The sequence below is a fragment of the Mandrillus leucophaeus genome, unplaced genomic scaffold, assembly GCF_000951045.1.
Source record: "Mandrillus leucophaeus isolate KB7577 unplaced genomic scaffold, Mleu.le_1.0 Scaffold203, whole genome shotgun sequence".
NCBI lineage: Eukaryota > Metazoa > Chordata > Mammalia > Primates > Cercopithecidae > Mandrillus > Mandrillus leucophaeus.
This window is the reverse complement of record NW_012102066.1, coordinates 3,430,353-3,456,737: the sequence shown is the minus strand read 5'-3', so window position 1 is coordinate 3,456,737 and position 26,385 is coordinate 3,430,353. Positions and strand designations below refer to the sequence as shown.

The 26,385-nt window shown below is 35.3% G+C and overlaps 1 protein-coding gene across 1 annotated transcript in view; it reads right to left on the bottom strand.

The window, feature by feature from the left end:
- The window catches only part of ERGIC2 (ERGIC and golgi 2), a 42,605-nt gene extending 22,182 nt beyond the window's left edge, over window positions 1-20,423 (bottom strand). Inside the window, exons 1-6 of the mRNA XM_011979577.1 lie at window positions 20,302-20,423; window positions 10,890-11,032; window positions 9,473-9,581; window positions 7,602-7,648; window positions 6,250-6,320; window positions 1,029-1,069 (exon numbers count right to left, since the gene is read on the bottom strand). Of these exons, the coding sequence (XP_011834967.1) occupies window positions 1,029-1,069; window positions 6,250-6,320; window positions 7,602-7,648; window positions 9,473-9,581; window positions 10,890-10,995 (374 nt within the window). The 5' untranslated portion in view covers window positions 10,996-11,032; window positions 20,302-20,423. The remainder of the gene's footprint in view (window positions 1-1,028; window positions 1,070-6,249; window positions 6,321-7,601; window positions 7,649-9,472; window positions 9,582-10,889; window positions 11,033-20,301) is intronic.
- Between the last annotated feature and the right edge of the window lie 5,962 nt (window positions 20,424-26,385).

Below are 26,385 nucleotides of genomic sequence, written 5' to 3'. Positions count from 1 at the left end.
TATACTCATATATATCAGAACTATATAGAATTATATACTATATAGATTATATGTAAGAATTATCATAATTTTGTATATATACACAGAAATATATATAATATACATATTATATACATACACACAAAATGTCTGTCTAGAAGGCTACCCAAGAAACTTATTACTGGTTATTACTGCTAATCAGTGGCATTAGTTTGCAGAAAGAGAAGGGGGCTTTTACATTTACTTTGTATCTAGGTGCTCAATCTTTTAGCTTCCCTGGGCCACATTGTAACTATAGCTGATGAGTTTAAAAAGAAAAAAAAAAAAAAAAAAAATCACAAAAAACTCGTAATTTTTTCCGAAAGTTTACAAATTTGTGGCCGGGCACAGTAGCTCATGCCTGTAATCCCAGCACTCTGGGAGGCCGAAGTGGGCGGATCACTTTAGTTCAGGAGTTCAAGACCAGCCTAGTCAACATGGTGAAACCGTATCTCTCCTAAAAACACAAAAAATTAGCTGGGCATGGTGGTGTGTGCCTGTACTGTGCGCCAGCTACTAACGAGGCTGAGGCAGGAGAATCGCTTCAACCTGTGACGCGGGGGTTGCAGTGAGCCAAGATTGCACCACTGTACTCCAGCCTGGGCGACAGAGTGAGACTCTGTCTCAAAAAAAAAAAAGTTTACAAATTTGTGTTAAGCTACATTCAAAGCCTTCCTGTAGGGCCGCAGGCTGGACAATCTTGCTTTACATCATTTCTATTCAAATTGAATTTTTAAAATAATCATATATTACTTTTGTAATCAAAAAAATGTTGATATCATTTTAAATAAAAACTAAAACTTATGAATCAAAGTTTACCAGAAAAAAGATTATGCATGACTTTAAGATCTGACAGTTTTTGAAATTGTAAAGATTATATTATATACTAAATTCTGCTAATAATTCATCCAAAGAAATCCCTAGAGAAATGTGTTAGTCCATAAATAGTTTACAATAGACAAAATATGACTTAGATTTCCATGGAGCACAATACTTTGTTCTCTTATTACCTCTGCCACTCTTTCTGCTGTGGTGAAAGATCAAATACTGCCTGAAATGAAAGAAAACATAATCACTAGTACTGTCAAATTATATTGGCTTTTACACTACAATTTTAAAATTTGTTCTTTGAGCAAGAAACATAAACTTAGAGTGTTGTTAAAAACAAGTATTCATGGTTTACATTCAACTTCTACTAAGTCAAATTAAAATTTCAATGTGCTATCTTTACTGAAAAATAGCATAAAGAAATTTTACAAATCACAAATATTTTCCTGTTACAGTTATCGACATTTACAGGAATATATGCAAGTTGACAATTTATCACATGTACAAAATGGTATCTTAGGGCTTAAAATCATTTAAATGATGCTAGCATGAAATTCACAAGTACTGGGGTAGAAAATGACATACACAGTTATATTCAAGCATCCAAAGCCCAAATTCTTGCTGGTAAAATACCATAATAAAATCAACAATTTTTGAAATGAGTTCAAAAATAGCACAGTAATTCCCAAATGCATTGATCAACAAAGAACTACTTAAGAAATTTTATCTAGGTATGATCAAAGTCAGACTTGGCTACTTGTAGAGTCAGAGAAAAATATGCAAACTTCTCATAGTAGCTATATCCACAATTTAATTTTGCAACAATAATCCACTTTTTGGCCGGGCATGGTGGCTCTCACGCCTGTAATCCTAGCACTTTGAGAGGCCAAGATGGGCGGATTGCCTGAGCTCAGGAGTTCGAGACCAGCTGGGGCAACAAGGTGAATCCCTGTCTCTACTAAAACAAAAAAAAATCAGCAAGTGGTGGGCTCCTGTAATCCCAGCTACTTAAGAGGCTGAGACACAAGAACCGCTTGAACCCAGGAGGTGGAGGCTGCAGTCAGCAGAGATTCTGCCAATGCACTCAGTCTGGGCAACAAAGTGAAACTCCGTTTCAAAAAAAAAAAAATCCACTTTTCTAGTCCTAGTTCACAGCACTACTTCTGTGACTTTTAAATTTAATTTTGTCAATCTGGAACCTGCCTCTCCCATAACTGTGAGCCTCATGTCTAAGTTTTATACAACCATATGCTCCAAGTTAAATTGTCCCAATCTTTCTGATGTTTCCTTTGATTATACCTCCTAAGGAATTTGCCTAAAGCATGCTACCAAACCTTTTTCACATTATAGCACACAAGGAAAATGCTAACATCTAAAAAACACACCAATAAGGCTGTTTGCAGTTACTCTCCAGCTAATGTATAAATAAAATGATTGACAGTGGGGATTCTATGATTCTTCCTTTGAATTCTATAACCTTTGTACAATGTTTACTTAGCACAAAGGTATAAAGAAACTACTTTGCTAGGCCCTATGCTAATTCATTTTCTCACTTAACCTTCCTAACAACCTGGCGAATTTGTTACTCCTCTTCCCTTTTTACATAGGAGGAAGCAGGAGCTCAAAAAGTTACGAACTTTTCAAAATCACAGAGAGTAAGTAACAACCAATACACAAATTCAGCTCTATCAGATTCCTTACTTTCCCACCTTTAAAAAATTTTTCTTGTCTTTAAATAGTAACTAAATGCAATAGAAATAGTAGAATAGTAACTATCATAGCACATTGTATGATCATGGCCTGTAAACTAGCAAAGTTATCAAGGCTAGGTTTTTAATATTCAGAGTACATATTAAAATAATGAATGAAAAAATATTTAAGTTAAAATTACATTTTTAATAATTTTATATTAAAAATAATAATTCTTAAATACTTTTATATAAATTAGGACAAAGGAATGAATAGTTTCCTAAAAGCATTGTTAAACACTTTAAATATTACTGATGAAAAGGATACAATTAAACAATTAGAAGTTCTTAACTTTCTCATTAAGATACAACTTTTAATTATAACAATTTAAATAAAATCTTCCTGCTCCATAAACTACTGGAAGAGATGGCAGAAACTGTTTACAATGAAAACAGTCAACAATACTGTCCCAACTGCATAATTCTAACATATCACTATTGCCTAAAACCTGCAAAGCATTTTATAATACATTTTTGAGAACTACAAAGAAGAAAGAATGAAATTAATGATTCTCAAAAGCTTAAAATCCAGCTAGAAAGACAAGAGGTGTAGGGGGAAAAAAAAAGATAAAATCAGGCATCTCATAAATGTCAAAAAAAAAAAAAGAGAGTGACCACAACAGTTAGAATACGGACAGAATACTTTAACAGTGTAAGTGACTTTTAGAGAATACATTCAGGATTATAACACATAAACATGTAATTCTCAGTGTCCAAAAGAAACATAAAAATGAGGATGCAATCTTTATTATCATCTTAAATCATTTAAAATTAACATTCATATGTTGGAAACTTTCATGAATTTATACAAGACCACATACAAACGAAACCAAATTGAGAAAGAGCCCAAAACAAGTTTATTTCATAGGATAGAAAAACCCATGTGAAAGGGATTTTCCCAGTTCAGAGCAACAGAGAAAATGGGTAATAAAAGATAACAGCAGAAAGATACAGGCAGTCATGCTATAATCCATAAAACATACCTACATATTCTTGCCGTAAAATAAATCTCAAAAAGTCCCTCCTCAACAGAATGGAGAATCCAGAAATTAAGCTGCACACCTACAGCCATCTGATCTTTGACAAAATCAACAAAAACAAGCAATGGGGAAAGGACTCCCTATTCAATCAATGGTACTGGGAGAACTGGCTAGCCATATGCAGAAGAATGAAACTGGGCCTAGATCTTTCACCATATACAAAAATTAACTCAAGATGGGTAAAGATTTAAATGACCTTAAACTATAAGAATCCTAGAAGAAAACACAGGAAACACCATTGTGGGCATCAGTCTTGGAAAATAATTTATGACTATGTCCCCACAAGCAATTGCAACAAAAACAAAAATTGAAAAGTGGGAGCTAATTAAACTAAAGAGCACAGAAAACAAAACAAAAACTACCAACAGAGTAAACAGACAACCTACAGAATGGGAGAAAATAGTCACAAACTTTGCATCTGATAAAGGTCTAATATCCAGACTCTATAAGGAACTTAAATAACTGAACAAGCAAAAAACAAATAACCCCATTAAAAAGTGGGCAAAGGGCATGAACATACACTTCTCAAAAGATATACAAGTGGCCAACAAACATGAAGAAATGCTCCATGTTACTAATCATAAGAGAAATGCAAATCAAAACCACAATGAGAGGCCATCTCACATCAGTCAGAATGGCTATTATTAACAAGTGAAAAAAAAAAACCAAAAAACAAAAAACAGATGTTAGAGAGGTTGTGGAGAAAAAGGAACATTTATATGCTGCTGGTAAAAATGTAAATTAGTTCAGCCAATGTGGAAAGCAGTTTGGAGAGTTCTCAAACAACTTAGAGTATTATTCAACCCAGCAATCCCATTACTGGGTATATACTCAAAGGAAAATAAATCATTATATGAAAAAGACACAGGTACTCCTATCTTTATGGCAGCACCATTCACAATAACAAATACATGGAATCAACCTAGGTACCCATCAATGGTAAATGGAATAAAGAAAATGTGGTATACATGCACCAGGGAATACTATGCAGCCATAAAAAAAGAACAAACTTTTATCCTTTGCAGCAACATGAATGCAGCTGGAGGCAATAAACCTAAGCAAATTAATGGCAGGACAGAAAACCATATACCATATGTTCTCATTTATACCGTATGTTCTCATTTATAAGTGAGAGCTAAACTTTGGGTACTCATAGACATAAAAATGGCAATAACAGAAAGTGGGGACTATTAGAGAGGAGAGGCAGGGAGAAGGGAAAGGGCTGAAAAACTATTGGTTATTATGCCCAGTACCTGGGTGATGGGATCAGTCATACCTGAAAACCTCAGCATTATACAATATACCGAGGTAACAAACCTGCACATGTACCCCATGAATCTAAAATAAAAATTGGAAAAACAGTACCTCTTCAAAATGATAAACAAAATAAGGTAAGAATGGCAGAAAATTTAAAAAAAAATAAAGTTAAATAAGTATTCTTAAGATAGTATAAATGCAATACAAATATTAAAGTATCTAATAATAATCACTTAGATCAAAATAAGCAGATAATAGTGTAGTATGCTGTCATCTATGAATCTGTAAGTTTACTAAGCTCATAAAAAATTACTTCAAAATCAGTTTTTTTGAGTGGCAAAACGGGTCAGAAAGTAGAGTCAGAGTGGCAATAACAAAGTTACTGCTTCTGTAGAAATTTCTATTTAAAATGTATATGTCAAAAGGCATATATCAAGTTTGTAGCTGTAAACTAAAATTAATTCAATAATCAAAACTGGCCAAGGACTTCATTTTCTTTCCTTTAACCCCATACATTCAGTACTTCTACTCCCCGTCCTTCACCTTCACTCTTCATTTTGCAAATTTGCTAAAAGAAGGGTTCACAATTGTCAATGATTTAAAAAAAAGGAACTCAAGAACGCATGTGTAAATACAAGTACCACCACGCCAACAGAGCAGTCCGCAACTAAAAGTTGCTGAGGTCCTCATGCTTACTCTCAAAAGCTTCTTTAGGGCTAGTTCTGATCATGACTCGTTATCACCGTATCTGCCACTGAAATGTGAAGATATTTTCTGATAAATCAATGATGTTATATTCAACTTGTGCTTTGAAGATAATAAGAAAATGTCAGCATTTCACACGCTGTGGGAAATAGAGGCATAAAGGAGGAAGGGAGTAGTAATGCCCATTCTCCTCTTAGAAAGATACTGCTTTATTCTTGACTGTAAGAGAAATACAGTTCAAATATTTTAAATACTTAAATTTGGTAATAGTAGAATACAAACTGGACATAAAAGTGCCCAAATCACTAGAGAAAAAGAAAAAAGCTCATCACTATATATATTAGAAGAAAAGTGAAAAGGAAACTACTGGAAAGTAGTAACAAAAATATAAAAAAAAGGTTATAAAACAGACTTTAGACACATCCAAACTACATCCAAAATGTTAATAATGGTCACCTCAAGATTCTGGTATATAACCTAACTTTTCTGTTTTTCCCCCTAAATTTATTATAAAGAATATGGATTACTTTTGAAACAAAAGAATTATACTAAAAACTATTTCAGACAAAACTAAAAAGCAACTATCAAAACTGTCTTCAAGGGTACAATTCCTCAACCCATGTATTTCAAAAAACCATGTGAATCAAACTTACTGGTTCATAAACTAGACCATCTGCAGATGCAACCATTGTTTCTGCTAAATCCAATACATCCGCTCCAACATCTGCATACAGAAAAGAATTAGAAGTTTTACATTCTATGCTTGGCGGCACACCATCCCCAATATAAACAAATTACGACAACTAACAGAAAACTCATCAAGCCAAAAACAAAACCAAAAAAAACAAAAAAAACTCACCAAGTATGTAGAATCACTTCCTATATATTTGTCCAAAAGCTAAAAGTAGCCTTATATAGCTTTGGTGGAGATTATTCCAAAATGTAATAATGTTTTTTCTACTTCTTACCCAGTAAAAAAAGATAATTCAAGATCTCATTTAAAAAGGATAAGCGTTACTGAATTAAAGATCTTTGCAAATACTGGCATGAACTTAATCACAAGTACTAAGTGGCTGCTGAACAAAATATTAATTCCTAGAAATATTTTTAGAGATTAAAAGAAATCTTAAAGCAAAGCTACAAATCAACAAATAGGAAATTTTATTTGGAAAAGGCTAAAATTTAACAGTATTCAAACATCCAAAATAAGGCAGAATATCATATATTCAGAATTACCACTAACTACAAGTTTAAATATAAAGTATTTTTTTATCTCTTAAAACCACTAACATAAGGAAAACTATATTGAAAAGAAAAGATTCAAGGTCATTCTGAGATGAAATCTCACAGAAAATAACCTCTAATTAATTGGGTAAAATTATTTCATACTTCTAAAAGTGTAAAAATTTTCTGAGTTCTTGGTCTGTAATATTTAAGCAGTAACTCATAAAATATTTTTCATGCAAAAGCATCCTTATTTTTGAAAACAGTATTGATTCAAACATTCACTATGTGGCATATTAGCATTGTTCCACTTCTACTAGTAAAACCAAGTGAGTCCAGTGAAGAAAAAAAAAAGGGTAACCTATCACCATTAACTTAAAAAAACTGAATCTGTATTTTTAAACACAAGAGTAAACATAAAGGGTTGTAAACTGAAACAGTGACATGAGGATATGCTTGTGAAACATGGGTATAAAAGCTAGTACTCCAAACAAAAAGACAGAAAGGATGTACATAAACTAGAAAACTGATTCATAAACATTTCCTCCAACTTTCTTTTAATTATACTAATGTGAAAGTTTTATCTCTTCTCTTTATGGAAAAGAAACTTGAAGAATATAAGCTGAGAAGTAAGACAATTTACATTATTAAATAATATCACAGTAAAACTTTAAAATATTATAAAGGAAAAATAAAGTACAACCAGTGGTTTTTATTTTTGATTGGCAATTGTTTGAACCATAACCTACATGTGGATTCAGCAAGTTGAAGGTGTACTTACACTGACACTTCATGGCAACAGTAATATCTATATTGATTCTCAATTTGCTGAAAGACAAAATATTAAACATTAGTACCTACCAATTAATCAGCAAACCATGAGAAATATAAATCAACTGACCTATTAAAAACTTGGATTTCAAGTAGAATTATGTCGATTAGAACTTGAATTGCATTTCTCATGGCCAAAACAAAGGCTCTTTAAAGTACAAGTTCTATTTGCCCTTATTCCAAAAGCCTTTCTGACTTCACAGGTTTTGAACACAGTATCCTTTAATAATGGCAACTCTATAATCAATAACTCTAAGCAAGCCAGAAAAAAGTCTTAACCTCTTAACCTCTATTTACATAAACTTTCAATAGAATGTTCCTTTAAGAATGTAAAACTCTCAAAATCAAGAATTAGGAATTGTCTTTTTTCTCTGTTTATCAAATACCATATATTAAGCATGATGCTAGATGTCCTACAAATATTATCTTCTTTATTCCATATCATGGAGCTATAAATGGATGGCTTCACAGATTTTCAAGAAAACCACTAGTGTTCAGGGTAGTATAAATACCTGGATTAAGATCACATCACCATTAAAGTGCTATACTGGAAACTAGGTCTATGTAACTCAGGATAAATGCAACCAAACTACCAAAAGTAAATCACCAGATGCTTAAAATTTTTCATGGCCTTTCATTTTCAAATGATTTGATCAAATCAATTTTCGAACACCAGAACGAAGCACAGTGAATAACAGACTGGCTACGATCAAATTCAGTGCCGTGCTTTCTATCAAAACTTTTTTCTGTGTAATAATTTTCATCTGATTTTAAAAAAGGAATTACAGATTTTTAGACCTTCATAAAGTCTTAAAGTCATCTAGAGTTCAAACTGTGCTCCAAATAACCCAGGAGTTTAGGCTCAGGAGATTAGGAACCAGGAGTAGGCCAAGTAGACAAGCTTCCACATATCCTCACCATGCTTATGTGGCAAACTACGTAATACATAAGACTTCATTTGGAATAAAATGAAGTATTGCATTGGTGCTGAAAACAATAGCAAACTCTTTGAAAACCAATACTATCCTGAATAATATATTAGAGATGAAGAAACTGAAGTCCAAAAGAAATCAGTGGTGTGACCTGCCCAAGGTTACACAGCAATTTACAAATGTTGACTAATTTAATTCTCATAAACCTCTTGAGGAAGATACTATAATTGCTGTCTGTACTTTACAAAAAAGGAAACTGAAGCATACACAGGTACAGATTTAGTAAGTTCCCTAAAAGTATGTAAATGGCAAACCTGGATTGTAATTGAAAACTAAATGTGTCTTCCTATTTGGTACAATCTTAATATTAGAAACCTATTATCTTCATTCTGTTGAAGAAATCCAAATAATACAAATGAATAGATGTAAAGTGTATGATTAAGGTACTATATTTTCAAAAGTTTAAAAGTAATCTTATTTGCATAAACATTTAGCTTAGGTATAATTTATAGATATCAAGTCATAAGGGTATACAAATGTATCCTTAGATAATTTATTTTCCAGCTCACACAGATCAGTTAGGTATTTCAACCAGTTTAAAATATTAAACAATTTCCACAATATACATATCTAAGGAAAAATATTCCCCTAACTTTCTGAAACAAAGCATGCTAAATCAAAGAACCTCAGTTTTAGAATTCAACCACTATTTAAATGATTCTAAAAGGTTTCACTTAATGCATGCAATTAATGAGAATTTTTCAGGATGATTTCTTCAGAACTAAAACAAACCAAATCTAGAAGGTTATACTTTTTCTTTTTTAAAAGGTATGCTCTTTTTAAAACAATTTGAATCTAAAGGTATTTCAAGAAGAAAAAAAATGATTACCTAGAAAAATCCTTGTCTACTTCGTACTCATACTTCATCCATGTATCTTGATATACTGAGAATTCCATTATGGTTAATAAAGCCATAGTTGTAAATGCTATTAGAGAAACTGGGAAATCCAACAACAAAAGAAAAACAGAATGAAAACAATAAAAAAAAAAAAGCAAAGAACAGGAAACTAATTTAAGTGAGATTAAATTTTCAAAAGAAAAAGCCTAATAATGTAATTTCTATTTGAATGAATACTATAGGTTTTTATTCAAAATGTTTATTATACATTTTATCTAATACAGCTCAAAAGTTAAGGTTTAATATACACAAATATGAACATAATCATTTGCACTACTAAGAAAGTATTTTATTTCTCCAATTTTAAGGGCATCTCTCACTAAGTAGATTTGACAAAATTTGTATTTTCTTATAAACAGCAGTGTCACTGATAGGATGAATGATGAAAGTAAGCATGCCTTATAGTACAAATTTGGAAACAGTTGCTTCGTTATTAAAAATGCATCCATGTCTATAAATATAAATTGTATATCAATGTATGTAAATTGGGCTATAAGCCCAATTTAAAACAAAAAGCTAGCCTAATTTCTCAGATCCTGAGAAACCACAACAATCTGTGTGCCAGAAACTCAAATAACATCTCTAAGTAGCTAACAAAACTCTCTTCTACTTTGCAATCTCCTAAATATATCACCTCATTTACAGAACTGAGTAAAAGATCTGACAAAAAGAAAATGTATTATATAGTACAGCAAAATACTTAAAATAGATTTTGCAAGAACTTGCACTATTTTCATTAACAAAACTTAATCACAAGTGAATCAGAAACAGTAAGCAACTTATTACCCATTTTACAAAATAAAATGTCAACCTAATTTGAAATACATTATTTTACTAGCTCTTCATGGGAAAAGAAATTATACGGAATATTGTTATAGTTACACATTTCTCTTATATATTTCATTATTTATTTTACTTAATGGATACTTTTATCTGTACCAAGCACTGGGTCTAAGCATTTTATGAAAATATTAACAGTACAGTAACCCCTAGGAGGTAAATACTAGTATCATTCCTATTTCATAGAAGAAACTAAGATAGATAGATTTGAATAACTTCCTCAAGGTCACATATTTAGGAAAGGACAGCAAAGCAGTAACACTGGTTTAATGTATTAATGTTTTAATAAACACTGCCAAAGGCACAGATGGCACTGAGTTGGAAGCTATAAAGAATATTAATAAGAATAAATGAGAGCCAATAGAGTGGCATGAAGACAGACAAGTTACGAAGTTACTACAGAATTCACTGACAAATTCTACCTCGTGGCTACATTTCTATATGTTGTTGACTGGATCACTCAGAAGTTGTACTTACTACAACACTTTTAATGTGAACTGATACTCACCTGTACCTCCACTGGCTGAAGTCTCTACATAGCTCTCAGGAACCTTCGGAAAGGCATCCAACTCTTTTACCAAACTTAAAGTTTTTTTCCGATTCAGTCGCCTCATCTTCAGGAAAACCTTCCTCTTCCTTCATATAGTCATGCTAAGGAATAAATAAATTAATGAATAAATGAATCCTTTAAAGAGAAAAAATTTCTCTTTTTTAATATCTTTAAATTAAGGATAACTGACAAATGTCCTTACAACAACTTAGCATTCTCATCCTCCCCTTAAAAAAAAACATAGTATTTATCCACTACTCCTTTCCCCATTCATGCCCTGACAAAAACTACTAATGGAAGGCAATTTAAATACAAAAACATATTAAACAGCAAGAAAAAAGTGAAAAGTAATTAAATCACATTAATAATGTCTAAATACACAAATTAAGATAACGTTTTCTATTAAACCAAAAACTATATAAAAATAATACACTTCCAATAATGAATGACAGTGAAGTAAAATGGCCTGCTCATACATTACTAACAAGAATATAGGCCGGGCATGGTCGCTCACGTCTGTAATCACAGCACTTTGGGAGGCGGAGGCAGGTGGATTACCTGAGGTCAGGAATTTGAGAGACCAGTCTGGCCAACATGGCAAAACCCCGTCTCTACTAAAAATACAAAAAATCAGCCAGGTGTGGTGGCACGTGCCTGTAGTCCCAGCTACCTGGGAGGTTGAGGCAGGAGAATCACTTGAAGGCGGAGGTTGCAGTAAGCCAAGACTGTGCCACTGCACTCCAGTCTGGGTTACAGAGTGAGACTCCATCTCAAATAAGAAGAAGAAGAAGAAAGAAGAAGGAAGGAGGAAGGAGGAAGGAGGAAGGAGGAAGGAGGAAGAAGGAAGAAGAAGAAAGAAGACAGAAGAAAGAAGAAAGAAGAAAGAAGAAGAAGAAAATATTTACCACTCCTCTTCTAAGTAAATGCCCGCTGAGGAATGTATCCTATGACAATAACCTGGGGTTTTAACCAAAATTTGATTATGAGGATATTTCTCACAGTGTTATTTTTAAATACTGAAGACAGAAACAAACCCATGGTATCCAATGTACAAATTAAGGTGAAGAAATGCATCTTCATGTAACCATTGAAAATCTTTTTTTTTTGAGACAGGATCTTGCTCTGTCACCCAGGCTGGAGTGCAGTGGCGTGATCTCAGCTCACCACAACCTCAGCCTCCCTGGCTCAAGCAATCCTCCTTGCCTCAGCCTTCCAAATAGCTGGGACTATAGGCATGCACCTCCACCCCCAGCAAATTTTTGTATTTTTTGTAGAGACAGAGTTTCACCATGTTGCCCAGGCTGGTCTCAAACTCGTGGGCTGAAGCCTTCCACCCACCTCGGCCTCCCAAAAAAAGTGCTGGGATTACAGGCGTGAGCCACCACACCTGGCCTGAAATCTTTTATTAAAAAAAAAAAAAAATTAATGATATAAGAAAATAGTCATGATACAACATGAAAAGACTACAAGGTCACATGGGTTCCAATTTTATGGGAGACAGGAAACGATATATAAGAAACAAAACTGAACATCTATACACAAAAATGTTAAAAGTAGATCATGAATTTTAATTGCTTACATATAACTTCAGATTTACCATGTTATCTATTTTTATAATCAAAACATTATTTAAAAATTGGCTGCTTGCTATTCCCTTTTTATCAGTATGTCATCTACATCTAAAATTGTTATAAAGCCAATCAAATAACTGAAATCTTAGATCTTTACATAATTTTTATAACTGATTTATAAATAATACTATAGGTAATATTATAAAGAATTCCCAGTAATCAAGGCTTTATTAATAAAATCAACACATAATACAATAAATTGTACAGTTGCAGAAGTCACTGTAAGAGAAATAATGTCTCTGGAAGAAAGCAGACAGACTCTGGATCTGAAATCTAATGGGTAGGATTAATATAAAAAGAATAGGCAAAAGAAAGAACATTCATAAAGAAAAAGAAGGGCCAGAGAATGAAAAACTGGCAGTAAACATGAATACTGTCTAAAAGAACGAAGTTCTGACCAGGAGCTCTACTTATCAGTCCAGCAGGGAGCTACTACTCTAAAGTGGAGCTGAAAGCATTAATATGTTGATTTCCTCCTGCCATTAAAGCCACCCAACTAAACTTCCCTTGCTGGTTCCACACTCACAAAGCAGCCTTCGAATTACGATTTTTTCTCATGCACTTAGTATTCTAAAGAAAAAAACAGATGATGTAGACAAAACAGATGACAGTTTCTGACCCCCATGTCAGTTATAAAACTGGTATTCCCACTGATAAATTAAGCTTCTGATTGTTTGCTATGTGTATACCATGCTCATTAAGCTTGTTTAGCTGATAATCAAATTTATTTTCTGTACCTTTTTAGTAGTAATTGCACAAAAACTGACCCTTCTTCAATCTTTCAATTTCTACTTTTTCTGATTTGAGTAAAATATTAAATATCTGTTTGTCTCTTCTCTTTAAAACAGAACTCTCCCTTAAAGACAAGTCCAACTCCAGCAATACATCTCTGGCAGCACACCTACAGCCAACTTAAAAGAACGAGTTGTCCCCATTCATCTACTGTGACTACTTCCTCACCCAACTCTCACCTCTTAACTAAATTTGCTCTGAGCAAGGTAATTAGCTTCCTTAGTACTAACTGACAGACACTCCTCAGTCCTTATCTGAGAAAATACACTGCTTATCACTTCTTTTACTTCTTGAAATATTCTTAAGTGATATCACATTCCTGATTTTCATTCTACCTGGAAGACCTTCTTTGGCTTACTTTGCAGATTCATCTTCCTCTCAAGATTCTGCACTAGGTCCCCCTCTTAACCTCCACACCTTCCCCAAATGGTGGCCCGTTCCTTCCATTTCAATCTGCATGTTGATTTCTCCCAAATCTTGACTCTTAGCCCAAATCTCTCTGCAGATATGTATAACCCCCTGCCTTCTGTTACCTTTTCATTTGGACATTCCAAACACAATTCAGGCTCAACAAGTCCAAAAATGAATACTTTACCCTGTCAAAATTATTCCTCCTGTATCTCCTATCTTAGTGATAACACCATAAGCTCAACTACACAAGCCAGAAACATGGGTTACAGCCTTAGACTTAAGCTATTTCTAAATTTCTCTTAAACCTGCCTGTCTTCTCTTCTTCAGGCCCACTAAGAAATTCCTTATGTCCAAGTACATTCCCAGTCCCAACTGCCACAATCTATCACTACATTGCTTCAACAACCTCTAATCTTCAACCTTCCAATTCTCTCTATATACTATAATAATAATCTTTTTAATACATAAATCTGATCATGTAATATTTCTCTTCAAATCTTTGTAAAACTTCCCTTCCCACTACACTTAAGAGCTTGGATTCTATCCTAACATGTTTTACAAAGCCCTTCAAACACCAGGTCCTGCTAACCTCTCTTCAAATTCAATCCCTCACAGTCTACGTTCCAACCATACTAAATCACTTTCAATTCCTTAAATATGCTATTCTCTCTGCCAGAAATATTTTTTCTTCCCCCTACCCCAGCTCTACATTTGACTAACTCCTACTTACTCTTCAAGGCCCAGTCTACTCATTTCTACCTTGAGCGAGCAGGGGGACAAAAAACCTTTGCATGGTCTTCAAAGTCTATCTGCTTCTAGAACGTTGTACCTTTATCACACTATTTCTAATTGCTTCTTTTTCTGTTCCCCCCACTGGATTGTTAGAGCAGGAACCATGTCTAACTTGATCTTTGTATTTCTAATGCCTAGCAAACAGGTATTCAACATTTATGAGAAAAGGAAGGAAGGAAAATTTCCCAGAAACACCACAGAAGCACATCTTTCAAATCACAGCAGTATGTCATACTTAGGTAAGCAAATATATAAAAATAAAAATAAGATCCACAAGAAGGATTTTTCTGTTGTCCTCTGTCCCAGGACCTAGAACAGTGGCCATCACATAGTCAGTATAACACTGTTAAATGAATAAAACAGTGAATTATATTTCTAAAAGTTTCTATAATGCTATACTTGTATAATGAGCTTTCTAAATGCTCTTTTAATTTATATATAAGGATGAAGATATACAAGCAGCTAGTTTTACTAATCTCCTAATAATACATACAACCTATTCAACACTCCTCCCTTGAAAGTCTAGCTGGAATATATTATGTGGCTCCCTACACATCTCTAGCTTCGTTCATCCCTATTTTCCAGTGGATATCACTCTAGCATGGAGCACCCTAACCCTCAGCTACTCCACCAGTCCCATTCCTGAAAGCTCAGCACTAACTCACCCCCAAGAAATTCATTCCATTTTGAATACTTGCCAGCCTACTGTAAAAGTCACTGTCTGGCATAAACAAGGTATCCAATAACTTCTAGCTTTTCTAAAAGAAATTGCTCTATCTGCTCTTTATAAAACCTGACTTTCTGTTGGTGGCAGTTCCATTCCAATCCTTACTCATTTCTGAGACTCACAGGTTACAGAAGTGTCATGTTTTACCATATTTCTCAACCATGAAGCAGATACTATTTTTAATCCCACTTTCTGATGAGGAAATGAGGCACAGAACTGTCAAATAATTTTCCCAGGTTACATAGCAGGTGGTAGAACTTGAAACTATGCTCCAAACCACAGTGCACACTGACTAACTTCCGTACTTGTTGCTATATTCCATTAACGTCTGAATATATTCATAATTTCCTTAATTACTTCAGCACCCAGATCATTCACTATGATTCTCCCCCATTCCATTATCATCCTTTGGAATTCATGCTCCGATGGCATTCATCTTATAGCCTTCATTCACAATAAAACCTTTTTACCACAAGCGCTTCTACTCTTGTGATCTCCATCTTAATTCTATGGAAAGCCACCCATGAGCAAGGTCAACCCTTAAAACTGTTCCACCTCTAAACTCCAAAACACACTGACTTCCCTCAGTAGGAACTATCCTTTAAACTCTTTCCTAAGATAAATCTGCCCTTCATTTTCACTGGTGTTCTCAAATCCTTTTTATCCTACCAGATACCCAATTTCATTGCTCCCACTCCCACTCTATTTGCCTCTCTACTCAGTGTGGTAAGCCAGTTTCAAAAATGTGTTTGGAAATACCTCAGATCATCAATCCTTGCCAGAAATCATTGCTGTTCTGTGACAAAATTTTCTAGTCACAGACAACGTAGAAAAGAACTTTTAAAGCTAAATTTATTCAATTTTAAAATGTGTCCTTTATTGTGAGATTATTTTCTTCCTTTTTGTGTCAAAACAGCCTTTCCTTTATGAAATGATAAAACATATAACAGAGGTTGTTTAGTTTTTGGCTGTCTTTATTCAGCAAAATTAAAAAATGTAATTCTAGATCAGATTCCTTTGACCACTGGTTGGTGCCGCTATTCACACCTTGACAATCTCCAGTACTATGTCTGTTTTCTCTGATGTCTCTCCTTAAACTGCCTTGAATATTAAAAAACAAAACAAACATAAATAAACTCCAGAAAGTCACTGAAAACAGCTGGAGCTAAGACAAGACAGTCGTCCCTCAGTATCCATGGAGTATTGGTTCCAGGACCTCCCTTGGATATCAAAATTCTCAGATGCTCAAGTCCCTGACATAAAATGGTGTAGTTTTTGCATATAACCTATGCACATCCTGTTGTACACTTTAAATCATCTTTAGACTACTTATAAAACCTAATATAATGTAAATGCTATGTAAATAGTTGTACTGTTTAGGAAATAATGAAAAGAAAGGAGTCTGTAAGTATTCAGTACAGACACAATACTTGTAAGTATTCAGTATAGACACAATACTTGTTCAGTAGGCATGCAATTTTTCCTTTTTGAATATTTTCAATCTGCAATTGGTTGAGTCCACAGATGCAGAATCCATAGATATGGAGGGGTGACTGTATTTTGAAAAACTTCATAAGACATAAGAGACTACCTTTCACGTTGGAACACAGACATTATCAACACTCAGTGTAAGTAAAGTCACACAGTCTATACTTCATCATTGTATCCATCTGAATATAATGAGACTATCAGATGCTTTACCAAAATTAAAATACAGAATTCATGAACTTTTTAGAGTCTCCCAATTAAGTTTAATTACTTCTCCAAAGAAAAATGAAGACAAAAGTTATTTCCTGCTACCCAAGTTTTGAGTTAATTTCTATTTTTAATATATATTTGGCAATATGAGAAAAATTTAATTGGTTAATGCACATGGCCAAGGTGCGGTCTGAACTGTGTTAACTCACATCTTGATATGCTGAACAAGGTATGTTGAAATCTCAACCTCTAGTATCTATGAATGGGCCTTATTTGGAAATATTTGGGTCTTTCAGATATAACTAATTAAGATGAGATCATACTGCATCAGGGTGCTCCAAAATCTGATGACTGGTGTCCTTTTAAGAAGGCCATGTGAAGACACACAGAAACACAAGGGAAAATGCCATGTGAAGACAAAGGCAGAGACTACAGTGATGTGTCTACAAACCCAGGCACAGCAAGGACTGCCCAGAAGCCAGGAAGAGTCAAAGAAGGATTCTTTCCTAGAGTCTTCAAGTCTTGCTGACACCTTGATTTCAGACTTCTAGCCTCCAGAACTGTGAGAGAATAAATGTCTTTTGTTTAAGCCTCCCAGTTTATGGTAAGTTATTACAGCAGCCCCAGGAAACTAATACAGGCCATATAATTCAGGCCATCGCTGAATTTCAGAAATAAAAGGTAAAACTAAAACCTATCTGTAATTTTAAATTACTTGATCATATTGCATTACAATACTTTACAATAAAAAACATTTTATAAGATAGCTTAGCTTTGCTTTACAAATACTAGATAGCAACCCCCCACCCCCCTCAATTGTACTTACTTTTACCTTAAAATTTGGACCTTTTACAACAGAGTTAAACCTTATATTTGTTTACCGCAACATAATTCAAATAAATCTAGTGACATTCTAAGTGACAAAAAGGTTTACTTGGAAGCCAAGGAAGACAATATAAATGTGAGTTTATAATCAGAAAACCCTGATTACCTAGGCACTTACTAGTTGTGTGACAAGTGCGGAAAGATCCTCAACTTCTCAGAATCCTCTCTCTATAATTTTATTTTAAAAGATGGGGAGCAGGACATAATGGCTACCTCATAGTGTTTAATCAAGATAAAAATGAGGCATGTAGTATCTATTTCTAATTCTCTGAAAAAAAGCAAAGATTTGTAGGATATTTGAGATTTAGTTGTTAAACTCTTTGAGGAAAGTGGGAGAGTTATCTGAGATTAGTTGATAATCTCCTAAAGTTAGGATGGCATGAACTGATAGACTAAAAGTTAAGAGAGATTATAGAGTGATAATAGAATACTCTCAAAGTGCGTAGAAGCAATGTGAAGCAAGGACAAATACGATCCTCCTCAAAGAACTAGACTATAGTGGCTCTCAATAAAAGTATAGAAAATTAAAGTTAAAAAATGTTAAGGAAAAGGTCAGGGACACATGAAATATATTTACAACAGAATGAATGTTCTCAAAAGCAAAGAGTATGGGGTTAACGAGGCACTCAGAGGGTAGATCTGAGCCACACTACGATGTGACTACACAGAGCAGTAGAAAGAAAGAACTTACGCTTCAGTTATTAAAAGAGGATAATAATTTAAGAAAACAAGCAACTGGATGATGGGCGTTTAAGGACACATTAACCACACCAATCAGAGTGTTTAATTAATCTGCGGTTCAGAAAGATATTACTTTAAACAGTATCTTCTTCAGTCTACATTTTGACTAAGTAACAAGGCAACATTTGTAACTACAGATGTTAGAAAATGAAAATAAAAAATAACAAGAGCTAACATGCATAGAGTGCTTACTGTGTGCCAGCTACTGTTCTAAATGCTTCGTATGTTTTAACACATTTAATCCTCACAACCTTCCTATAAGTTAGGTATTATTATTTCCTTTGGCCGATGAGGGAACGAAGGCACAGAGAGGTTAAATAATTTGACCACTATGACATTAAGAGGCAGAATTATAATAAATATTGGGAAACTGTTAAATAGGATTTTTAGCAGGCATTGACTGCCTAAAAGTAACTTCTAGTAAAGAAAAAAAAAAATAGCCACTTCTTTCACTTAAATCATCAACCCCCAAAGAAAGGAAATGAGTGGGTTGTTGTTGTTTCCCCAACTGTTGTTGTTCCAGAATAGGCCTGATTTCCTTCGAGAGATCTTTCAAACTTGATATATTTTTATGATTTCTACCAGGAAGCCATTATAACACGCAATTGTACACTAAAGTTCACTATTATTTAAAAAAAAAAAAAAAAAATCATCCTCTCTCTATCCATCCCTGCACCGCCAACCCCCACCCTCCCAAAAAAACAGAATTTTTTCCCTCATGTTTTCCACTAGAACTGGCATAATTACAACTTAAAGATATCAACAAACAAATTAGGTAAATAACCATAAGTCTTTTTTCAGTGAACCATAAGTCTTTTTTCGTTCTTTATAATTGCGGTATACTACAGTCCAATGTATCAGGCTAGGCAATTAATTGAAATACTGAATTACAACTTCAAATGAATAAATCCTGTTTTTAACTGTAACTTTCATTGCTTCTGAAAACCAGTCTGGCAACATTTTAACAGCTATTATGTCACTCTGTCTTCAAGTCTCAGGTGCACTAAAATATCAAAGTTATTTAAACGTGTTTTCTCAAACAACGACCTGTCAACTCTATATACTACCGATAACCAAGGCTATTCAACACGAGTTGACACGTTGCCTTCGGAGGGTTTTCTGTGCGGGGGAAAAGTAGTGACAGTCGTACCTGTCTCTCAGCATCTCGCCCTCTCCTGCCCCTTTCTCATTTTCCGAGGCACTGTGCGAAACTCCTTTCAGGCGAGGCCAAGACTCTTAAAAATGAGACAGAGGGCAACGTGCTGCCACGAATGTGGTATTTGTCTGAATGGGGGTAGGGAGTCTGACATCCGGGAGGACTGGGACTCGACCGACTGGGATCCTACCCGCCTGCGGACTGGAGAAGCCACCGGGGAACCGCGCAGTGTGAGAACCAAAAGGTCAGAACCACGGGCTATCGAGGAAGCACCTGAACTCCTTCGAGTTGCAAGACAGCACACGAGCACCCGGTCCTGGCAAAGGGAAGCTCCCAGTAGCATCTTTGCCTAGGGTCCTGCCAGTAACGCCCCCGGGGGAGGTGGAGAGGCTTCTCCGTCCGACCCGCTCTCCAGAGATCAATGAAGACAGGAAGCCAAGCCCATGACAGGCTCCCTGTTCCCTCAACTGCATTTATGCCCGAAGCAGCCCTGGAACAGCTCAGGGAACAGCATCCAGCGGGGTTTCAGTATTTTACCTTGTGTTACGGTCCCAGCCTACCGCCATGTTTCACAGAAGCCCGGGTCGCCGGGGCTCCCGCGTACCCGGAAATACCGCGAGAACAAAAGCGACTATCATGGCTGAAAACGTCAGAAGAGAGACAATATACCGTTCTCGCGATATTCCCTTTGCTTAAGAAGTGCTTAGGGAATGAAGAGGCGTGGTTGAGATAAAAGGGGCGTGCCTACACGGAAATGAGGTTGCAGCTTGTCTTAGGTGTAATCGCGCTGCCAGTTCGGTTCTGTTTCTATGGCAAGGGAGGGATTACTTTCCGACTGACACTTTGAGACTGCAGAACGAATCTCAGCTCCTCACACCGTATTTCATTACTAATAAGAGCGTAGGGCGCAGAAATTATCCCTAACAATCCTAATGCATATCACCCCTGCAATTGTTTTGTGCCCTCTTTCAGTTTTTGTGTCCTCATTTTCCCCTGACAAGAACATTTGAACTTCCTTTTCCGCCATAGGTAACGCTTTTTATTATTTGATCTGCGTTTTTATTGTCTTCCAGGTTTTAATATCTCATAAGAAAGTACATCTGTCTTCCTCATCTCCCTTCACCAACACCAACTATGCCTTCAAATATTTAAGAAAGAAAATTAATACCTCATCTTTTCCTATCACTTCATAGAACAGGAGTTAATAGAGGGGACTTTGGAAAGAACAGTTAAATGTGAATTCCTGGAGAATTCCCATTCTAGGTTCCTTTCACCCATCTGTTACCAGATTTTGTAATCAAACATTGGGATTTAAATGTTCTGATTCATTGACCTAGAAGTCTAACAAAGGTATAATTATGACAAATGCTTATAATTACTGTTTAAAGGCTTTAACTGCTTTTAAAAAAAATCTGCGTATCCTCACAACACTCTTAAAAGGTAATACCAATATTTACCTGTTTTATAAATACGGAATTTGAGTCAAGGGGTAGTGAAGTGACGTACCCCAATTCAGACCGCTGGGAGACTCAGGGAAATCTTGATCACAATACTAAACTGTGTTTCAAAGGAAAAAAATCACATTGTTTTATGTAGTGAATTAACCTTTACTGAAATATTAAATTTCACTAAATTGAATATCCCCCAAAATAAGGGCTGATGAAAAGTTTCCAATGAATCAATTTTATTTTCAGACTTTCAGAGTTAGTCTAATTAAATCAACTTAAAGTTCGTTCTCACTTTCTTGACATGCTTAAGAAGTATAGTGTAGTGGGTAAAATCATAGACGCTGGAGACAGGACTTTCTGGGTTAAAATTCCAGATCAGCAACTTACTAGCATGTAACCTTGGCCACATTATTTCATCTCTTTGTGCCTCCATTTGCTCGTCTGTAAAATGGGCATGATAATATCTCAGCGTTGTTATGAGGATTAAGTAAATTAATATACATCTAAAATGCTTTTTTTTTTTTTTTTTTTTTACCTTTGCCATAAAGGCATCAGCAACTGTTCCTTCTTTGTGAGTGTGGGCTCTTGCTTGGATGGAGGCTGGCTATTGTTCACTTAGTTACACCTGATCCCTCGTCTCCAGGATAACCTACTTTCAGGGTCACAACTATCCCATGAGAGCTGGATTTCCCGGTGTAGCAAAACTGACTAATTTGATCCTTCTTATTTAAAAAACAACTCACCATTTTCTAATCTACCCAGTGAAGAGGAAACTTAATTTCCCCTGAAGATTGAAACCTGATTAACTTTAAAAAGAAATGGATGCTTAATCTTGTGTTATCTGTGGTGTTACATCTGAAAATCAGTTTGCTTTAAAAAGTCCATTATGTATTACCTGCAGAAGATAGGTTTTAGACTGAGATTAAGAATTGTTCCATAACAACCTGTATTTAGTAAAGATGATCAAAAGGTGCTTTTGTGCAATTTTTTTCTTTCTCTAGTGTGAGTAAAAGTTTCAGCAAGTGAGCAGCAAAATTTGGATAAACTAATAAATGAATAATTTTGACAATAGAATGCCCATAAGCACCTCAAAGTCAGTACATCCCAAATACATTTTTCGTTTTTGTCTTTTTTTTTTTTTTTTTGAGACAGAGTCTCACTCGGTTGCCCAGGCTGGAGTGCAGTGGCACAATCTCGACTCACTGCAACCTCCACCTCAAGCGATTCTGGTGCCTCAGCCTCCTGAGTAGCTGGGACTACTGGCATGAACCACCACACCTGGTTAATGGTGTGTGTCTGTGTCTGTGCGTGTGTGTGTGTGTGTGTGTGTGTGTGTCTGTATTTTCACATGGGGTTTCACCATGTTACCCAGGCTGGTCTGGAACTCGTGGCCTCAAGTGATCCATCCCCACCATGGCCTCCTGAAGTCCTGGGATTATAGGTGTGAGCCACCATGCCCAGTATCCAAGTGGATTTCATAATTTATCCTCAAATCTATTCCTTCTCCTCTATGCCTAGAAAAGTCAATGGCACCATTAACCTCAAACTTAACCAGGTTAGAATCTTCTGTCTCTTCTCCTCCTTTTCTCTAGCTGCCAATCCCAGTGACCCGCCAGTTTTATTCATGAGACTATTCCCACTCTCATGCTATATACACCAGGCCTTTATTATCACTTGCTTCAACCACAGGTGATCGTCAATGATACAGTCTGATTTAAAATTTACATTTTCAAACATTGTAGTTTACTCTTTCAAATCATTTTTATTTTTCATATGCCAAGTTGGGACCTAAAAGTCTTTTTTTTTTCTTTATTTTTTTCTTTTTTTTTTCAGACAGAGTCTCACTCTATCCCCCAGGCTGGAGTGCAGTGGCACAATCTCGGCTCACTGCAACCTTCACCTTCACCTCCTGGGTTCAAGCGATTCTCCTGCCTCAGCCTCCCGAGTAGCTGGGAGTACAGGCATCCACCACCATGCCAGGCTAAATTTTGTACTTTTAGTAGCGGCAGGGTTTCACCATGTTGTCCAGGCTGGTCTCAAACTCCTAACCTCAAATAATCCACTCACCTCAGCCTCCCACAGTGTTGGGATTATGGGAGTGAGCCACGGCGCCCGGCTTTAAAAGTCTTAAATCACTTTTTCACGTGACAAGTTTAGATTTCATAATCAGCTGATGGATAAATACTTTCAGTCCATGCACAGTCTGTGCCATCTGATACCTCTGTTTCAGCAAAGTAATCACTTCTATCTATAAAGCATTATTTGTGCAATATTTTAATATGATTAATAGGCTCAAATGAACCACAGATCTGTCAACTGAACTTGCAGTCTGGCCACTCTTGTAACAAATATTCACTGAGCACCTTTAATATGACAAACGATGTGCTAAGTACCAAGTACTTTGTCATAGTGACAAAGCAGACACTCTTACCCTCATGAAATTTGTACTACATTGTGGGTAAAAGGGGGTCCAATAAATAATAGATAACCTCCCCAAAAATATATGACTATGGCTGGTGCTATTTATCTTGATAGGTGTTAGTACATGGTCTAAATAATTATTAATAATATATTACTATACGTATTTAACGTACTATAGCCCCAATATCTTTCAGTGCAAAAATACTCGGCTGAAATACATTTTTCATTCCAAAGAGTTATTTATATTAATTACAACCTTCTAATCTGGTGTTTTACTTTCCATTTCCAAATATTCTTTCATCAATACTATCTGTTCTTCTTTGCATCGCAAATATATTTATTTCATCTATTTATTAGTATTTTCTATAATCTATATTTTAAGTAATTTCAGCTCCTTTTATATTTCTTAAACCTTTTAAATGCATAATTAATTGCATGCTAAAAGTGGATGAGGTTTTAAAAATAAGTGCCTAAGACATAATATAAATACTTTACTGTTCTCTATTACATTAAAAAGTGGTAACCTATTTAATTCATATGCTGTGGTCAAATTTTAATATCAATAATATGACACAAATAAATACTCAGAAATGCTGACACATCTTATCATCTGTGAAACTCAAATGTTTTCAGGGGTCATGAAGATAGCATACTTGTCTCATCCAAATATTTTCAAATTCATACTTCTTTAAAATGTTGTGCTGGACTCTGAAGACACAAATGTGGCCTTCCAGAGTGACAGGCCTTATAACAATTCTTGTAACAATTACTACTTTATTTTTACCTGTTAATATTTATATATTAATAAACCCAACTGAACCTAGGAAAATATCTAAGACAAGTACATTTGAGTATGTGTGTGCCTTCATGTGTGTGACTTTTATGTATATGATGAACTGTCTTAATTATAAAGAAAAGGAAAAAAACATGATGCTATGAGAAAAAAAATGAACATTCAACTGAGCAGAGCAAAAGATATTTTTATATTTCCTGATATAAAATCTAACTTCAGTGTTGAACTAAAAAAGTGAAATAATTTCCATCCCAGATATGTGATATGTCTCAAAAGCAATTTTTATATCTTGTAAAAAATACACGAGCAGTTAAATAACATAAATAATAGGCCCTCAGAGGCCAAAAGTTTTGACTAAAAATTATGAATAAATATATACTGTACTGTTACTATTTACAGGACCTAACTTGACACATATTCTTTTTTTCTAAAGTTGTATTTTGAAGCAAAAGATAAATATTGAGACAGCAATCATGAAGTTCCCCCGTGTCTGTCTGGGTCTTGAAGGGAAAGAAGCTCGTGAGAGACAGACATTCCCCCTTGCCTTACATACACATTTTCATTAACTAGGTTTTGGGAGAGCAGATTTGGTCAGAAACTGATTTTCCTCTAATGGAGGGTAGTTAGGTTGGGGGAACCCCATTAAAGATCTCAGTCCTTTACACAGATTGGAGCTTCAGCTTTGGTATCACATTTGTCTTACAATGGTGATACTCTGTAACACATGTGATCCCCCTTCTCCCTCCCATAACAGTAGGCGAGGACAGCTGAGCCTTCATCAGGAGAAGCCATTAATATGCCTATCATAAGCCAAGTCCATGCTCAAGTTACACATAGGAAACCATTAGAATCTTCCATTCTGGGGCAAGATATGGAAAAATATGAGGCTAGGAAATTAGTACCTTTTCTACATTTTTCTTTTTGTCTGTATGCTAAGCAAGTAGGCTTAATTCCATTGAACTGTGGTTTGTTTGGGAAGAATTAAAAAGATGTAAAGTTTAAAGTGCCAGTGCTAGCAAAGGCCATAAATAACATTGTGGCTTCTGCTTGCCTTCCCCTGGGTCATCGCTTGGGGAAATCCAGCTGTTGCAGCATAAGCACACTTAAGAAGTCCAACGGAGAGGCCCACATGGCAATGCATCTTTTTGCTTCAAGCATTCCTGATGCAAAATATAAAATCACTCAGATTCCTGCCCCATAAGATGAGATTTATTTTCCTCTGGAATTTTGTACAACTTTGTCCCTGGTGTTCTTAAGTTTTACAATGTCTCTGACATGGGTCTGTCTTCATTGTTGTGCTGGGCATCAAATGGCTCCTTGGTATAGCAACTCATGTCCTTTGGTTCTAGGAAATTGTCCTCATTTGTTTTCTTGATACTTTTCTCCCCTCCACTTTCTAGGCCTATCTCATAATTGAAACTGCTACTATTGTTATACAATGTTAACTGGAAGAAATGGAAAAAGGGCAGCAGTGAAATAATTATCCTTTTTGCTTTATACAACTATGATATTGTTTTTAATTAACACTATTTCTTCTTTTATTTCTAGAATAGATGACAAAAGTAAAATTAAAAGCAAAGTATGACCAGGCACGGTGGCTCACGCCTATAATCCCAGTAGGCATGAGCCACCAGCTTGGGAGGCTGAGGCGAGTGGATCACCTGAGGTCAGGAGTTCAAGACCAGCCTGGTCAACATGGCGAAATCCCATCTCTATTAAAAATACAAAAATCAGCTGGGCATGGTGGTAGATGCCTGTGATCCCAGCTACTCGGGAGGCTGAGGCAGGAGAATCGCTTGAACCCAGGAGGTGGAGATTGCAGTGAGCTGAGATGGCACCATTGTACTCCAGCCTGGGCAAGAAGAGTGAAACTCCATTTCAAATTAACAACAACAACAAAAAAAGCACGGTATAATAATTAGAAATGTGGTAGAGACTTCTGGTTGCCTATATAAAAAC